At 42.7% G+C, this 18,052-nt stretch overlaps 1 protein-coding gene across 2 annotated transcripts in view; it reads right to left on the reverse strand.

Moving 5' to 3' along the window:
* Positions 1 to 9,600, reverse strand: part of LOC120515772 (solute carrier family 66 member 2) — a 96,731-nt gene extending 87,131 nt beyond the window's left edge. Inside the window, exons 1-2 of one of the 2 annotated variants that reach the window (XM_039737067.1) lie at positions 9,004 to 9,600; positions 8,368 to 8,791 (exon numbers count right to left, since the gene is read on the reverse strand). In XM_039737067.1, coding sequence (XP_039593001.1) covers positions 8,368 to 8,570 — 203 coding nt within the window. In that variant the 5' untranslated portion in view covers positions 8,571 to 8,791; positions 9,004 to 9,600. The remainder of the gene's footprint in view (positions 1 to 8,367; positions 8,792 to 9,003) is intronic. The other variant, XM_039737068.1, reaches the window with a different exon arrangement.
* Between the last annotated feature and the right edge of the window lie 8,452 nt (positions 9,601 to 18,052).

Here is an 18,052-nt window from a genome sequence, read left to right on the forward strand (position 1 = left end):
CCTCGGCCCGCTGTGTCTCTCTCAGATTTGCGCAAATAAATCAGAACCGCAAACGAACTATGATACTTAGCGCAATGGGGAAGTCGCAAAATCAACCAGAATGTTCATGCAAATTATAGGAAAAATCCTGATCTAAATCTGTCGAGTAGTTCTCTCGTGAAAAGCAGACAGACGTTGGATTTACATACATACATACATACATACATACATACATAATCAGCCTATAGATGGCACTTCAGTAAACATTCCGAGCATCAACTGGATGATAAGAAACATACAAGACCATAAGACTGTTACAGTCCGCTTTTTATATGAGACTAGCCAACCCGCGACGTACCATACACCGCATAATCAGGCCGGTTTTTTAATGATTTTTAAGCACAGGGAGAAAATTAACATTTGAAAAATCGGTAATGTAATAAATCAGCAAGAAAAGCAACATTGTAACAATGCACGGAACGAACCAACACACAATCGTCCGTGACTGAAAACTGGCAGATCGCCATCGCGCCCTGCCTGCTCATGTGCCCACCTCCAACTCGTCACTTGAGTCGTTGTCGTCTTTACGCAGTCCACATGCACCTGTGACTCACGTAGACTTTTCATTGCTGTGTGCGGTTTTGGCTGCTTTTCTATATATAATCCACTAAGACACCCGACCACGGTAGTAGTGCGAATTGCTGTATGTAGCGTGTAAAACAGTTTGCTATGGTGCACGCAGTTGTGCGTTGTAACCGAAAACTCGGTTTTTAAAGACTGCTTACTTTATTGTGTTTTAACCTCAGTTGTAAAAGATTGCTTTAAGGATCTCATGGGATACCCCTCGCAAACCGTTTTACACGCTGCATATGGCGATTCACCTCCGCGAGAAACATGCCTCTATGAACAGTCAACGTCGCTCGGAGGTGCATGTGGCCTCTACGACAGACGAATATAAATGACGCCGTTTTTTCTGTCTCGTCGCGTCCGAGTTGGTGAGCGTGGCTCTGCGAGTTGTCATCGTATCCAATGGTCTTGGAGTTGGTGGGCGTGGCTCCTTCCTGCGTGCGCCATAGGTGTCTTGCTTGTCGGCAGCTTAGTGAATCCACGCCCCTTCCGGCGTGTTTTCCATGGGTGTCTTGCCTTAGTGAATTTTATTTATATATATATATATATATATATATATATATATATATATACACAGTATATATAGATTCTTATGCACACAATTGAGGAAATAAGTGTCAGCAAATCATACATGGGGATTTGAAATTTCAACAGCAGATCTTTTAAAGCAAACAGTACGGGCGACCCTTTCCAGTAGATAGATAATGACTCACAAACCTTTTCTTGAAATGGATATAGTAAAGTTAACATGACGCACTAGTCTATCGCAGGGCTTCTCGGGCATACAATTTACATTCACTCATATTGGGCTTTCCAGAGGATGAACAAGATCTGGTCCTCACCATCCATCTACCTAAAGATCAACCTTCATCTGCTTACCTCTGTTTTGATTTCTGCAGCCATTTATGCCAGTGAAACCTGAAAGGCATCAGCAAGTATCAGTGAGAAGCTTGACATCTTCCAGCAGAGGTACTTACACCGAATTCTCAGGATCTGACACTATAATCGCATCACCAACATAGTGGTTCTACAAAGAGGTGGATCACGCAAACTCCACATGACCGTCACCTGTAGAAGGCCAGCTACATCTTTCGAATGGAGAACCATTGGATCCCAAAGACAGCAATGACCTGGCTACCTGCCAATGCCAAATGACCAAAATGACGCCCGCGGAACACTTGGAGAAGAACGTTGGTATAAAACCTGAAGGTGCTGAACATCAGTTGGGGCAAAGCCGAGACATTAACCAAGGACCAGAAACATTGGAGGACGCTTGTTGCCCTATATGATATGTAGCATGGGGGGATCCAAGTCGAAGTCTTAGGCCAGGTTTATACTTCACGCGATGCGACACATGCTCCAGCAGATGCTCCTGCCACGCAAGCGTTTTACTGTTTATACTTGCACACGTACTTTAAGTAAATCTGGAAGAATCCACCAGGAGGCAGTGCGAGATGACATCACAGTGACAACAGGTTTGGCTTCACTGTGTTGTGAACTGCCAGGAACACCCATTAAATTCCGATGACACCTTACCGCAATATCTCTAAAAAGGATATTTAATGATTAAATCCATCAATCAATGGATGTGTCCATTCCGGAAAGCATTGGGCACGAGGCAGAAACAATCCCTAGATATGGCATCAGCTCATTGTAAGATGAATTCAGGCACTCGCATACACTGGCGTCATTTTAATGTTACCAAATCTGCATATCTTTGGAAGGAAACCAGAGCACAGTTTGAAAACGCAGCAGGAAAACATGAGAACTCCAGGTAGAGAATACCAGCGGCGTGACTCCCTGCGAGACAGCAGCACTAACGCTCTGCCATCGTGTCACCCCCATGTGTGTAATTATTAACAGTATTCATTATTTAAATGAAATTAACAATTTACCTGTAAAATGTAACATACGTACTTTAATGCATTTCATCATGAAAGTGATATCAAGTATAAATCTAAGCATTCTAAATGTGCTAGAATATTATAAATGTAATGAGTTCTGTGTGGCGATTGCTGCTGTCAGGTCAGGAGGAAGACCCAGGAAAAAAAAAAATGTAAAAAAAAGACGACACAGAAGATGGTATGTGAGAAGTTAAAAATGTGTCGTGTCATTACGATCGGGAATATGCGAAGCTTGAATATAAAAGCACCGCGAATGCATCTGTATGTTGGCATTTTGCTTCACTACATCAAACACTGAAGTGCGCACATCGATCCCTTTGGATCCTCAAAGTGGCTTTCTGTCACATGTGGATAGTAAACAGAGTCTCTGACGTCACATTCCAACTTCTATCACACTGCGCCCGACTTTTTGCTGGTACTGCAACTCGCGCACGAGTCGCCTTCATTTCTGAGGGCCTGCTCAGAGGATGCGTCAAATGAACGCTGGGAAGGCGTGGCAGCCATGATGTGTGCACGTACGCGTTCTGAGCGTGAAGTATAAACAAGCCCTTAGAAAGTCATACTGGGCCATTTTACAGTTGCCAACTAACCTAACAAACGATTTTTGGATATTAGCAAAAGAACAAAAGTATACGGGGGAATCATTCAGAAACAGGGTAAGCATGCAGATTACAAAAAGGCTTGGCCCAGAACCGAATTTGGGCCCAGTCTCCCAGAGTCATGAAGCATTACAACTAAACGCAGCACTAAACTACTTTTTGAATGTAGGATTTAAACCGGTCACTTAATCTGTTGTAAAAGCAACATGTTTAATACTTTTTAAATGCCATGAAAAAGTATTTACTGTCATCTGATCTTCCGATTCACTGTATTGTTCACACAAAAAAAAAAAAGAAAAAAAAAAAGTATTGTCCCCTAAATACATCTGAAAACAGTCACCTTAATCTTCTAGGAAATGTTGCCAGAGTGCAAGTGAATTCCTCTGGTTCACTCAGCATACCGTGTGGGCCTTGTATCCTTTACAGCGGTCTGTGTCTACAATGACTGCTTCTACACACACAAACTATCGTCCACTTCCTGTGTAAATATTGACCTACCTGGACAGATGCGATCACACAATGGCACTTCTATAGTTGATGTACAGAAGGTCATCAATAGTACATCATATATAAATGTGTGTGACGTACCATCTGTTGGAATGACAAATGCAATGCATTGTGTTATTAAATGCATTACAAAATACAATCCACTATGTGGCGCACTTCTAATGCCAACACAATAATGCCTACGTTGATTACTTAGATAGACAGGCTGAATGGCCTGTTCTCGTCTAGATTGTTCTAATGTTCTAAACCAGGGGTGCCCAACTCCAGTCCTGGAGGGCCGCAGTGGCTGCAGGTCTTCAATCTAACCCTTTTCTTAATTAGCGATCTGTTTTTGCTGCTAATTAACTTCTTTTTGAATTTAGATAGATAGATAGATAGATAGATCCCTAACCGACTTGCTCTTGAAGATTCAGACCCCTCAATTGTTTCTTTTTTCCTTAATTGCCAGCCAAACAAAAATGAGATACAAAATGAGCCAAAGCAGGACCAGCAAACTGTGACCATCATACAATATATGAAAATAAAGAAAGGTGAAGGTCTCAGGAATGCTGATCTGCTCTTAGAAAAGAGAAAAATCAACAATTTCGGAAATGTATGCTATCGTACAATGAGAGCAGCAACAAGCCATGGAATTAAAGAACGGGTTTAATTAACGACAAGACTCAGCGCCTCATTAAGCAACTGCTTAGAGTGAAACTGGTGGGAGTTTGAGGCCCTGACTTAGTTGGTCTTCTATTGGCTCACTCACTTCACATTTCACTTCTGTTTGGGTGCCATTTAAGGAAAATAATGAAGCAATTCAGAGAAATGATGAAGAAATTCAGGGAAACATTTCTTAAAAACCAAGTCAATTAAAATTAATTCAGAAGAAGTTAATTAGCGGCATAAACAGATCACTAATTAGGAAAAGGGTTAGAATGAAAACCTGCAGCCACTGCGGCCCTCCAGGACTGGAGTTGGGCGCCCCTGTTCTAAACCATCTTAGACGGGTAGCACAGCTAATGAGAATTATTAATCGTTATTAATCCTCCTCTTTTCTGTTTCTCTTCTCAGGAATCCTGTCCTGGCACTTGGTGCCACTGCTCTACTGCCACACCGTTCTCCTACCGTTGGAAAGGTCATTTGAGATACTGGTAACCTCAGAATCATCATGTGGAAAGATTCTGTCGTCAGACGGGACGGCCCAGCACAGACTCTACTACAGAGTGCCCAGAAGGTCTCCAGGACTGCGACTGTCCGACTGTCTGTGTCTTTGACGTTCTCTGTTACAATATACCTCATCGTGGTCCCAAGGATATTTAGATTCCCCAGATTAACTGCTGACTGGAGTTTTTGGTTTTCTTCCCTCTGTTCTCAACTGGCCATAGTTAAACAATTAATTAATGAGCAGATATGGTTTTATTTATGTTAATCAGTTTCAAACTACTATTTTGCCTGTGTGTTTAGGCAAATGTGCTACAAGTAAGTCTGTATTTAGTATGAGGGACATTCAAAAAGTTTCCACATAGTTTCTCAGGCGCAAGTTTGTTGCAGCAGCGCAGTTACCAGTTTCTTTCTCTACTCCAACGACGTTTAATTTAAAACCAGCTTCATATTTTCTTCTGATCGAACGCCCCATCGTAGATAAGGGATGCTCTTACAATAAAGGTGTATGAGGGTATGAGATACACAAAACAGTGCAAATGTCACTTCAGAATAGTTTGGGTATCGCCGTGTGGTCACGTAGGCACAACAGAGAGAGAGGCAGATAGGTGAGGAGCGCACGCTGATACAGCGCATTGCCGCACCCACATAGAAAGAAAAGGCCGTGTGCTACGTGGTTACTCTCTCAGGTGGGCAGGCGTTAGCATATCAGAATCTCTTGGACCAATAGCGTGAGTTTTCCGCATTCGACTTATACGACCAAGTCAAGTCAGGGAGCCTGCACTGGTACAGTGCGTTGCCGCACCCACTACACGACAAAACAACTCGGGATCCCGTTTTGCAACCCCCCAGGCAGACACGCAGTCCTGTCCGACCCTCCAGAAATGACCTTCTGTCACAGCCAGGTGTTATGTGGACAACCCCTTGGCCTGGTCCAGCCACTCGGGTCCCCAACAATGAGGATCTTACAAGCCGGATCACCCTCGGGGAAACGCGCCACATGGCCGTAGTGCCGTAACTGACGCTCCCTCACAATGCAGGTCATGTGCCTCATTTGAGACTCCATGAGCAACACAAACTCAAACCCAAGGATTTTCCGGAGAGACACAGTACCAAAGGAGTACAGTCTTCATCTCAGGTCACTGGATAGCGTCCATGTCTCGCAACCATATAGCAAGGCAGGAAGTACCAGGACTCTAAAGACTTGGACCTTCGTCATTTTGTAGAGATATCGGGAGCACCACACACCCCTCTGCAGCGACCTCATGACCCCCCCATGCTCTCCTAATCCGTCTATTGACTTCATAGAAGAGTCACCAGAGACATGAATGTCACTGCCAAGGTCAGTAAATCTCTCGACGAGGTCGACACTCTCTCCGCAGACAGACAGACACACTGCCGATGGCCGTGCCCAAGAGGTCATTAAAAGTCTGGCTGTTGGTTTTTATCAGGACACTCGCAAGCCCAGACCCTCAGACTCCTCACTCAGTCTCTCGAGCGCCCCGATCAGAGCCTCCATTGACTCCGTGAAGATCACAGCATCGTCAGCAAAGTCAAGATCTGTGAATCTTTCTTCACCAACAGATGCCCCACAACCGCTGGACCCCATGACCTTGCCCAACACCCAGTCCATACAAGCACTGAACAGAGTAGGAGCAGAACACACCACACTGACGGACCCCAGAATCAACTGGGAAAAATGCAGAGGGTCTGCCTCCACTCTGCACAGCACTCACAGTACCAGTGTACAGGCCAGCCATGATATCCAGCAACCTCGAGAGGGATCCCACGAATCTTCAGGATGTCCCACAAGGCAGCTCGATCATCTGAGTCAAACGGTTTGTGAAAATCGACAAAGGCTGCAAAGAAACTCTGCCGATATTCACGTTTGTGCTACATGAGAACCCTCAGTGCCAGGATGCGGTCGATGGTAGACTTCTTAGGCGTAAAACCAGACTGTTCCGGTCACTGGTAAGTGAGCAAGTGATCACGGATCCTATTGAGGACGACCCTAGCAAGGACCGACATTATAAAATACCAGAAGTTATACGGTAGAATCAAGTCCCGACTTATCCACGGGACCGCAGTTGGCTTCTTCCTTCCCAAATTCCAGTGTCATCTCCAACAGAGAAAAGATGACACCAGGATGGTGGCCTAACAGTCAAGAGTTTCAAAGAAAAAGCCATACCTCGCAAATAAAAAGAAAAGTTTGAAATGGGTAAAAGAACACTGGAAAAAAAAGACTGGAAGAGCGCACTGTGGTCAGCACCCTGGAGTCGTAGTCTTTTCTCTATTGTGGGTGACACTGGTATTTGGCGTGTATTGAAGGAAGTCGCTAACTGAGGACCTGTGAGGCGTTTGTTTCTCACACTACACACTCTGATGTCCTTCTCCTGTTATGAGGTTGCCCATCTGGGCCTTCCCCTACTTCTTCTCCTCCTATCCTGGTTAGATCCAGTTTGCCCTTCTCACTCAAAATATCATATTAGCATATTAACAATCCATCCATCCATCCTATTCCGCTTATCCGAGGTCGGGTCGCGGGGGCAGCAGCTTAAGCAGAGAGGCCCAGACTTCCCTCTCCCGGCCACTTCTTCCAGCTCTTCCGGGAGAATCCCAAGGCGTTCCCAGGCCAGCCAGGAGACATAGTCTTCCCCGGGGCCTCCTCCCGGTTGGACGTGCCCAGAACACCTCACCAGGGAGGCGTCCAGGAGGCATCCTGATCAGATGCCCGAGCCACCTCATCTGACTCCTCTCGATGCGGACATATTAACAAGAATGCCACTATCTATTGTTGTTTTATCTCTGTTAAATATTTTTATGTAGGCCTTTGAGATTTACTACTAATGTAAAGTGCCTTATAAATAAAATGAATTATTATTATGAGCTTCTATAAGCATTAAAACTTAGTATGAATTAGACATGTCAAGCAAATAATTAAAGGCATTTCCCAGATTTCTTTTTTGGTTAAGCTCAGAGCAAAACCACCAATAGTTAGTAACTCGGAAAGACAGAGCAGGAAGAGAATGACATACAGAAACTACTCGAGGACAGAGAAGGGGGAGCACCTGTTGTTTGAAGGTCGGCTAAGAAATAAGGGAAGCAGAAAATGGTATCGAATGACGAGATGCAGAAAATAGTGGTGGCCAAGAAAGGCCCGTGAAAAGCCAGCGAGTCAGAACAGTCAGTAAATGCATTGTTACGAGCGAGGTCAAGATGATAAGACTGTGATTTTTGGCTCGTTTGGGACTCAGCTCAGTTTGGACTAATTGGGTCGAGTCTGTATTATTGTTTATTGCAATAAAACTAATTACTCCCTTTGCCTATCCTCCGACTTCTAGAGCCTTCATTCAAAGTGCGTCTTTTTGGCTTCAACATGAAAATGTCTGGATGTGTCCAAACTTTTGACTGATAGATAAAACTTCACTGAGACATGGGGAGACCATGCAAACTCCACAAACAGTTACAAGATCATGATTTGAACCCTGTCTGTAAGGCTGCAGTGCTAACCACCGTGTCATCCTATATAAAACATGACCATAATAATTTATTAAATTATCTGACAAAGCTAAGACAAAAAAAAAAAAGATTAAAAGGTTTCAACTTACCAGAATAAGATCCTCAAGATGTTTGCCACCAGTAACACCAGACACACATAAGTAGAAAACCCCTCGGCATTCTGGGTGCGCTTAATGTCTCTGTACTGAGGAATGTAGGGCACAACACCTCCAAAGATCATGGCACCAGAGGCGAGCCATGATATCAGTTGATTGATCACGTAAATGATCTGATCAAAAGCTTCATCTTCCATATTCAATTGGAATAAATGATAAGGGTCATTAGCAGATGAACTTCCAACCGCAAAGAGTGTCAAAAGTTTTTAAAAATACTTGGAGACTTTATCATATACCCATGGCAGCCTAGGTGAATGACGTCGATCGGCGGCTCTGCCTTTCATTTCCTGCAAAGGTGCGATGCTTAATTACAACGATGTTGCTACTTCATCTTCTGCCACGCAATCATCGATCAGACCTGAAACAAAAAAAAACAGGGCAGGACACCGGCCAATCAGTGACGCCCACAGAGCGCAACATGAAGAACAAAACAACGCAAAACATTTGCCATAAGCTCAGTCACAACTCTAAGCCGAAGTGGCACAGGAAGCACCCGAAGATACGAGCGCGCACATCAATGCCCGACTTTAATGACTGTCTCCAGCCTCCAGCTTTTCATCTTAAACCTACCGTTCTGTAATCCGGAGAGAGCCGTCCTGTTCAGTCTTCTTTGTCCCGACTCGCGTCTGTCTCTTCACCGAAGGCTTTTGCGTTGCTTTCTTCGCTTCCCCGATCTGCATAAAGCAGCACGGCGTCTCTTTGGGCAGACTGGTGGCCTTGTTTGGCGTTCCGAAACTTTAATGTCCACATTTAGTTTGCTGCCTGCACGCAGACGTGGCGAAAAACACCTCTCCACAAAGTGTCACAGACGCTCCATTCCAGTGCCGAATTTCTACACAGCAGCCTCTTCATTCAAAAACGTAGAAGGCTGCGCTTCCTGGTAATGACGTCATTCGCAGACTGGACCCGTCGGCCTCTTGGTCCTAAAAGGTCCTAGATTAAGGGTCCGGTAAGCAAAAATCGGTGAGGAATTACGTACGGCCGGTTCGTGCTCGTGTTTGTATTTCTCTCTAATTTGTACAAAAGTTGTTCGTTAGCACTGATGTCTCACAGCCCTGCACTCTTCAAAATCCTGGTTCTGTACTGGCACTTGATGTTTTTTTACTGGGCTGTGTAGTTCATCATAGAACTAGAGCTTGACAAAGGCACCATTTCATTCCGGGAAGGGTTCCTTCCAAATATATACAGGTGCTGGTCATAAAATTAGAATATCATGACAAAGTTGATTTATTTCAGTAATTCCATTCAAAACATTCATTACACACAGACTGGTGTATTTGAAATGTTTATTTCTTTTAATTTTGATGATTATAACTAACAACTAATGAAAGTCCCAAATTCAGTATCTTGGAAAATTAGAATATTGTGAAAAGGTTCAATATTGAAGACACCTGGTGCCACACTCTAATCAGCTAATTAACTCAAAACACCTGCAAAAGCCTTTAAATGGTCTATCAGTCTAGTTCTGTAGGCTACACAATCATGAAGAAGACTGCTGACTTGACAGTTGTCCAAAAGACGACCATTGACACCTTGCACAAGGAGGGGGACACAAAGGTCATTGCTAAAGAGGCTGGCTGTTCACAGAGCTCTGTGTCCAAGCACATTAATAGAGAGGCGAAGGGAAGGACAAGATGTGGTAGGAAAAAAGTGTATAAGCAATAGGGATAACCGCTTGTACCCTGGAGAGGATTGTGAAACAAAACTGTGGGGGAGATTCACAAAGAGTGGACTGCAGCTGGAGTCAGTGCTTCAAGAACCACCAGGCACAGACGTATGCAAGACATGGGTTTCAGCTGTCGCATTCCTTGTGTCAAGCCACTCTTGAACAAGAGACAGCGTCAGAAGCGTCTCGACTGGACTGCTGCTGAGTGGTCCAAAGTTATGTTCTCTGATGAAAGTAAATTTTGCATTTCCTTTGGAAATCAAGGTCCCAGAGTCTGGAGGAAGAGAGGAGAGGCACAGAATCCACGTTGCTTGAGGTCCAGTGTAAAGTTTCCACAGTCAGTGATGGTTTGGGGTGCCATGTCATCTGCTGGTGTTGGTCCATTGTGTTTTCTGAGGTCCAAGGTCAACGCAGCCGTCTACCAGGAAGTTTTAGAGCACTTCATGCTTCCTGCTGCTGACAAACTTTATGGAGATGCAGATTTCATTTTCCAACAGGACCTGGCACCTGCACACAGTGCCAAAACTACCAGTACCTGGTTTAAGGACCATGGTATCCCTGTTCTTGATTGGCCAGCAAACTCGCCTGACCTTAACCCCATAGAAAATCTATGGGGTATTGTGAAGAGGAAGATGCAATACACCAGACCCAACAATTCAGAAGAGCTGAAGGCCACTATCAGAGCAACATGGGCTCTCATAACACCTGAGCAGTGCCACAGACTGATCGACTCCATGCCACGCCGCATTGCTGCAGTAATCCAGGCCAAAGGAGCCCCAACTAAATATTGAGTGCTGTACCTGCTCATACTTTTCATGTTCATACCTTTCAGTTGGCCAACATTTCTAAAAATCCTTTTCTTGCATTGGTCTTAATTGATATCCTAATTATCTGAGATACTGAATTTGGGACTTTCATTAGTTGTCAGTTATAATCATCAAAATTAAAAGAAATAAACATTTGAAATACATCAGTCTGTGTGTAATGAATGAATCTAATATACAAGTTTCACTTTTTGAATGGAATTACTGAAATAAATCAACTTTGTCATGATACTCTAATTTTATGACCGGCACCTGTAGAGAACAAAATGAAATCTTTAATGTATGGTAGGCTACCTAGCATAACACTAACAGATTAAGAAAACCAGAACTTAGCCTGTGTTATTGTAGAGTTAGGTTAGGGTTACAGAGAAATATTGTCCCCGAGGGGACAAGGTGCACGGGTACACGCCACCATGTGTATAAATTTCTAGGGTTAGGGTTAAAAAATCATGATCCATTGTGACTTCACAGGGCTGTTCCTTTTGGTGCTCCAGTGTTGCTCACATCCATATCAGCAAACACAGTCCTTGAGTCTTACAACCTGTGGTCTACCCGCAGGGCCGGATTAAGGTGGGTGCTATTGATGCTGCAGCATTAGGCCCATTCCTGAAATGGGCCCAGATGAAAACAGACGAGAATTTTCCGGAAGCTGAGCAGTTTTCCTTTGCTATATTAACCTCAAAATAATTCTTAGAATGAAATTTGGAGTCCGACTTTCGGACGCCTAGACACAGAGTTACTTATTATACAGTTACTATTGTTCTTTGCGCTGTGACATAACTATAACGTCGTTGTGTTTATTGTTAATCGAAGATGTCAAGTTAATGCTATCAATTTTACGTTAAACAGTTTACTTAGTAAATTAGCTGCATTTTTTGCAATATCTTGGGGATTCTTGCCACTTTATTATTGTTCGGTAAGTGCCACGTTGTCAATTTTTCACCATGAAAGTTAGTTGTACAGTAAAAATCGATGGCTATTTAAATGGTTATCTGTAAAGGTAAAACTAAAAGCAGGCGCGCGGGCCCAGCATGGACGTTTAGAATTTTTTAAATCCTCGACAGGATTCTGGTCTATTATGAAATTTAAATCGTGGACAAATTTTTACCCTCAAGAGCCTGAACTGAGTCACTTTGCCCCAATGTCTCTGCAAATTCATTTTTTCTTACTGTGTTTCGTAAGAGAATTGTGAAATTTTGCGAATTTCATTGTTTGGTTTTCTGGATTAAGTGCACTTTTCAGACAATTTTTATTGAGTGTTGATGTTACATAGTTTGATGTTAATCTCGAGTTGTTACGATACTACATCGTTATTATTAGTCATGTTCAATAAAGGCTGGCTGGTTGCGTCGCAAGCAATTAAGGCTCCTTGGTCAGTCTGAGTGCGAATTTCCTATTGGGATTAATAAAGTATCTATCTATCTATCTATCTATCTATCTATCTATCTATCTGTCTATCTGTACGGTGAGTGTCGAATGCACAGGCACCAATGCTGAGAATAAATAGGCCTTTTTTGCGCTGCAGCATCAGGCCCAATTTCGTCTTAATCTGGCCCTGTCTACCTGACAGATAGTCCATTATCCGGGACACAACAGGCTCCTCCATCTGTTTATCTCTGAGCTTACCTCTTAGCAGGGATGGCTGGATGAAGTGAAAAAAAAAAGAACATAATCTTTAGAGTGCTGCCAGCTTTGTACAGCGTTGTGGAGCAGACAGATAACTGCATCTTCCACTCCAGTCTTTGTCTGATTGGCAAACTGCACTGGGTCCAGGTGGTCTTTCACAAGAGGACTCATACAGGGTCCAGGACCAGCCTCTCAAAGGTCTTGCTGATGTGGGATGTAAGAGCTACCAATTTTGCAGTCATTAGTTGAAGAGGCGCCCGCCTTCTTTGGAATTGGAACAACGCAAGACGTTTTCCATAGCAGCTGCACTTCTTGCAGCCTTAGTGACAACAGGTGACGGCATACACCATAAAGTTGGTCAGCAGAGGCCTTAAGAACTTAAGGGGTGATTCCATCTGGTCCCATGGCTTCCCTGTATTTAGCCACCTCAGTGGGTCATTAGATATGGAAAACCCATACTGATGATCAGAGGTGGACTCATCACTGGCTGCTCAAACTAAAGTCATGGAAGTTGTTGGTGTCGTAGGTGTGGTGTGAGGGGGACTGGTCATTGGAAGAAGGCAGTGGTGATAAGTGAGAAAATCTATTAAAAGATTGGTTCAGGGCATTAGCGTTATCCCAATCCCTTTCTAGCACCTGAGCTCTGGACTGCTTTTAGTCCAGTAATTATTCTTAGTTCATTCCAAACATCATTCACGTTTAAAGGGCAAAGCATCAGGTCTGAGATTTGGAGGACTGGAGGTTCGAAACCCATGCGAGTGAATCAATCGCTGTAATGATAATAATAATACATTTTATTTATATAGCGCCTTTCCCATGCTCAAGTCATACCTACTGGATATGTAACGTACATGTGTTCCAGCTGCAGACGATCAACACAAAACAAGTGTGCTATGCCAGTGCTCCCTAACCTCGGTCCTGGGGACCCACTGTGGCTTCAGATTTTTATTCCAACCAGATTCCTAATCAGTGACAACACCTGAGAACGCTCATCTCGTTTCATCAACTGGTTATTTTGTTTTCTCTTATTTTACATTCAGAAAAGCACAGCAGCACGATTTTTACATTTATAAGACATTTAGAAATACTTCTGCTTTTGCTAAAGATTTAAATGCTTAACTCTCTTTTGTTGATTTCTTTATATTTCGTCCTTTCTCTGTGTAGTTTTCCCCCTTTGTTGTATCTTATTAATGACAACTAGCCGACGCCCGCCGTAGCATACGGTGGTGTAAGAATAGGAACGTAAAATGGTGAGAAAGGAATTCAGAAATCAAGAAGAAAGCAATACTCCTTGATAGACGCAGTTGTGAACAGGGGTTTTGCTGGAGACGACAGATAATGAGTCGAAAGATCTAACCCTAGAAAAAGCCACATACAACTGACCGTGGCTGAAGACTGGTTGTTGTAGATTACCGCAAATCTTTGCAAACGTTTGTCCTTGGGACTTGTTGATAGTCATGGAGAAGGTGAGTCTGCGTGCGTTTAAATTTAAAAGGCAGATTGGTGTCAGAAGGAAGGAGAGAGATTCTGGGAATGATTCAGAATTTTGGATAGCGATCAGTTTGCACTCAATAATATTTGTATGTATTTGGGTAACGATGAGTCTTGTTCTGTTGCAAAGACCTTTTGATGGCATAATATTTCGGAGGAGCATAACTTCGGCTCCCACCTTTAGATGAAGGATATGGGAGGCATGCCAGTTGGTGTGAGGGTGTGTAAAATCTCTTGTTGGTACATTAGTTGATCATTAGGATCGTCACTGACCACTGTATCTACGCTCTTGAAGGTCACTTTTTCACCCTGTATAAGGATCAAGAACTTTGTTGTTAATATGTAGAGAATCGTCGTTTGTGACGCTCAGTATTGCTCTTGCAGCAAGTTCTTGGGGAGTCACAGTCGAGAAATTAATATCACCGTAAAGTTGAGCAACTGGGTCTTGTTGTTGCGGTAAATATTGAGAAGAACAAAGGCTTAGGAAACAACCGTCGCAGTATATCGAGAATAGCAAGGTGTATGGGAAGCTGCAGGCAGCATGGGGAAGGGTTTGGAAGAGGACTAATAGGAATCAAGAAATGCTGTGTCGGCTGCTTGTGGGCGGGAAAAGTTTTGAAGTGGAAGCAGGACAAACCAGAAGAGAAATATATATAAGAGACGAGCACAGCAGACAACCGGCCAAACACCACTGAATAATCAAAGGCTGCAAATACTTTAGTATCAGACCCACTAATTAGTAAATACTGGATTCAATAAACAATCAGAACACCTCAGAAAACCAAGATGAAAAAAAAATGAATTATTCCCATATAACTGCTTGGTAAATTTTAATATTTAAATTTTTTTAACGAAATTCAGTTTCCTAATTTCTATATTGTTCCCAAAACACAAAATCTGGGAAATAACACATCACTTAATTAGCCCAGGAGTCCAATTAAAAACAGAAGCTGGTGGGAACAAAAACCTGCAGCCACTGGGGATCCCCAGCAGGGCCGGGACAAGGGTGAGGCAAACGAGGCACTTGCCTCGGGTGAACAATAGGACAGGGCGCCAAATTGATGAAAAATGAAAATTTATAAATTTCAAAAGAAAAAAAAGAAGAAAAAAGCCAAATCTACGTTGCAATGTTCGTCAAATACCTTAAGCAAACTGGCGATTTGCATCGGACGCTCTCGCTCGATACACTCGATTCTTCGTATGATATCGCCCTAGTAAGTATTTTTATTTAATACTTATTAATAATAAAAAACATGGGGACACAAATTTATCCTCCTGCCTCAGGTGAAAATACCTCTAGGCCGGGCTCTAGTCCCCAGGAACGAGTTTGGGAAGCACTGTGCTATACCTCCATACTTCTAAAGTGTCTTTGGTTGGTGTTTGTTAAACAAAGGTGCTATATAAAAAACAAGTTTCTTGTCTGGTCGTGATCTGTGTAGAGTCTGACATTCTGCCTGTGTCAGTTTTTTTCCAGATAGCTTCTAATCAGTTACCATGTCAATTTTTAATTCTTATAATTTGTTGGGACAACTGTTATTTCGGGCCAAAATGGGGTTTTTTTTTGGCAGAAGTGAGGCAAAGTGGTGAAAAAAAATAACCCTTGAAGTAAAAGTCAATCAAGTGTGTTTGGATGGGTAAAACTTCCAGACTCGCCCATTTTTGTAGTTATATATATATATTTTTTTACTTCCTGCATTTCAAATATTATATTAATTTACATTCAAATTCATTTTCCACATTTTCACACAAATCTGAGTTTTGGCCAGGTCAGTGTGTGCAGATTTATACTACACTTGAGTATCGGATTACATAAAGCCTACAGCATTGTGCAGGCGCACCACTCCCACCACCCACACGGTCCCTTTGCCCTACTTGCATCTGACAGAATCTTCTGTAGTATCCAGACCAGTTCTGGCACAGCTTCTACCCTTTGGCTGCCCCGTGCCCTCAGATCTGCTCTTAGTAGTTTATTTATACAGTACATTGGTTACACTTGTTACTACTGCTGTTTTTATTATTAGTTGTTCTAATTATTTATTTACTAGCTGTGTAAGCCAATGCTGTAAAAAGCCTGGGGTCCTAGAAACTATTAAAATCTTTAGAAAAAAATTGAAATGTACAGATGTCAGGTGATTGAAAGGAACTCCTCTGGGTGTCTCTCTCCTAGGAGGTTTTATTTTGCCGACTTGCTCGCCTCGCTTGTGTATTAGCAGCTAAGTGACTGTCTTTCTTCGGAGGTTTCATTTTGCCGACTTGCTGGCCTCACTTGTGTATTAGTAGCTAAGCGACTTTGTCTTTCTTTGAAGGTTTAATTTTGCCAACTTGCTGGCCTCACTTGTGTATTAGCAGCTAAGTGACTTTGTCTTTCTTCAGAGGTTTCGCTTTGCTGATGTGTTCGCCTCACTTGTGCATTAGCGGCTAAGTGATTTTCTGTTTCCTGGAAGGTGGACTCCTTATCCTGACTCCACTTCTCACTTCCGGACCGGACAGACAGACACACGCACTTCCATGCGTAGATGTTTATATATAAGACTATCTATTTAAATGTAATACTATATATTCATTTTTTAGAATGATCTAGATGAGAACAGGCCATTCAGCCCAACAAATCTCACCAGTCCTAACCACAATTCTTCTAAAATAACATCAAGTTGAGTTTTGAAGGTCCCTAAAGTCATACTGTCCACCACACTTCTTGGTCACTTATTCCATGTGTCTGTGATTCTCTGTGTAAAGAAAAACCTCCCGATGTTTGTGTAAAATTTCCTCTTAACAAGTTTCTAACTGTGTCCCCTTGTCCTTGATGAACTCATTTTAAAATGACAGTCTCGATCCACTGGACTAATTCCCCTCATCATTTTAAACACTTCAATCATGTCACCTCTTAATCTTCTTTTGTTTGAACTCTAAAGGCTCAGCTCTTTTAATCTTTCCTCATAACTCATCCCCTGTAGACCCAGAATCAGCCTAGTCGCTCTTCTCTGGACCTTTTCTTGTGCTGCTATGTCCTTTTTGTAGGCTGGAGGCCAAAACTGCACACAGGACTCCAGATGAGGCCTCACCAGTGTGTTATAAAGGTTGAGCGGAACCTCGTTGGACTACACACATCAAGGCGCTATATAACCTAACATTCTGTTAACCCTATTAATGGCTTCTGAACACTGTCTGGCAGTTAATAGTGTTGAGTCCACTACGACTCCTAAATCCCCCTCATAAGGGGTACTTTCGATTTTCAGTCCTCCCATTGTGTATTCAAACCTCACATTTTTATTCCCTAATGTAATTCTTTATATTTACTTACAATAAATTTCATCTGCCACAGTTCTGCCCAAGCCTGTGTGCTGTCCAAGTCCCTCTATGATGATTCAATGGATTCTCGATTATCTGCCCATCCACCTTGCTTGATATCATCTGCATATTTAACCAGCTTGTTACTTATATTCCTATCCAAATCACTTATCTATATTAAAAATAGCAGTAGCCCCAGCATTGACCCCTGATGGATGCCACTCTTAACCTCAGCCAATTCTGATATGGTTCCCAACACCATAACATTCTGCTTCCTGTGTCCGAGCACCCGTCTATAAACATCACCCTGAACTCCCACTTCTTTTAATTTGATGCCCAATCTCTCATGTGGCACCTTACCATATTGACATGATGGTAAAATGACTTTTAACTGCGAAGGAGTCACAGGTCTTTTACTGAATATGTAACATCAAGAGAGACGCGTCTCAGTTAAGCCACCTCAGACCGCTCAGAAGTGACGTTTTGTTAGGAGGTCACATTGTAGAGATGAACAAACACTTTAGTGATGCTTTGTAACTGTTATGAAGACCCACTGAAGTGTTTGTTAAGGTCTTATTACATATGAGAAAATTAGTAATAGATGCATTGCAGTGTTAAATTTTTATTTTAACTATTTTTTATTGAATTACACTTTATTATTATTTTTAAATCCATTCTCATACAATAGACACCCAAAACCCTTTAAGCAATGGGGACTAAAGTT

The sequence above is a fragment of the Polypterus senegalus genome, chromosome 15 (assembly GCF_016835505.1).
Source record: "Polypterus senegalus isolate Bchr_013 chromosome 15, ASM1683550v1, whole genome shotgun sequence".
Classification (NCBI taxonomy): domain Eukaryota; kingdom Metazoa; phylum Chordata; class Cladistia; order Polypteriformes; family Polypteridae; genus Polypterus; species Polypterus senegalus.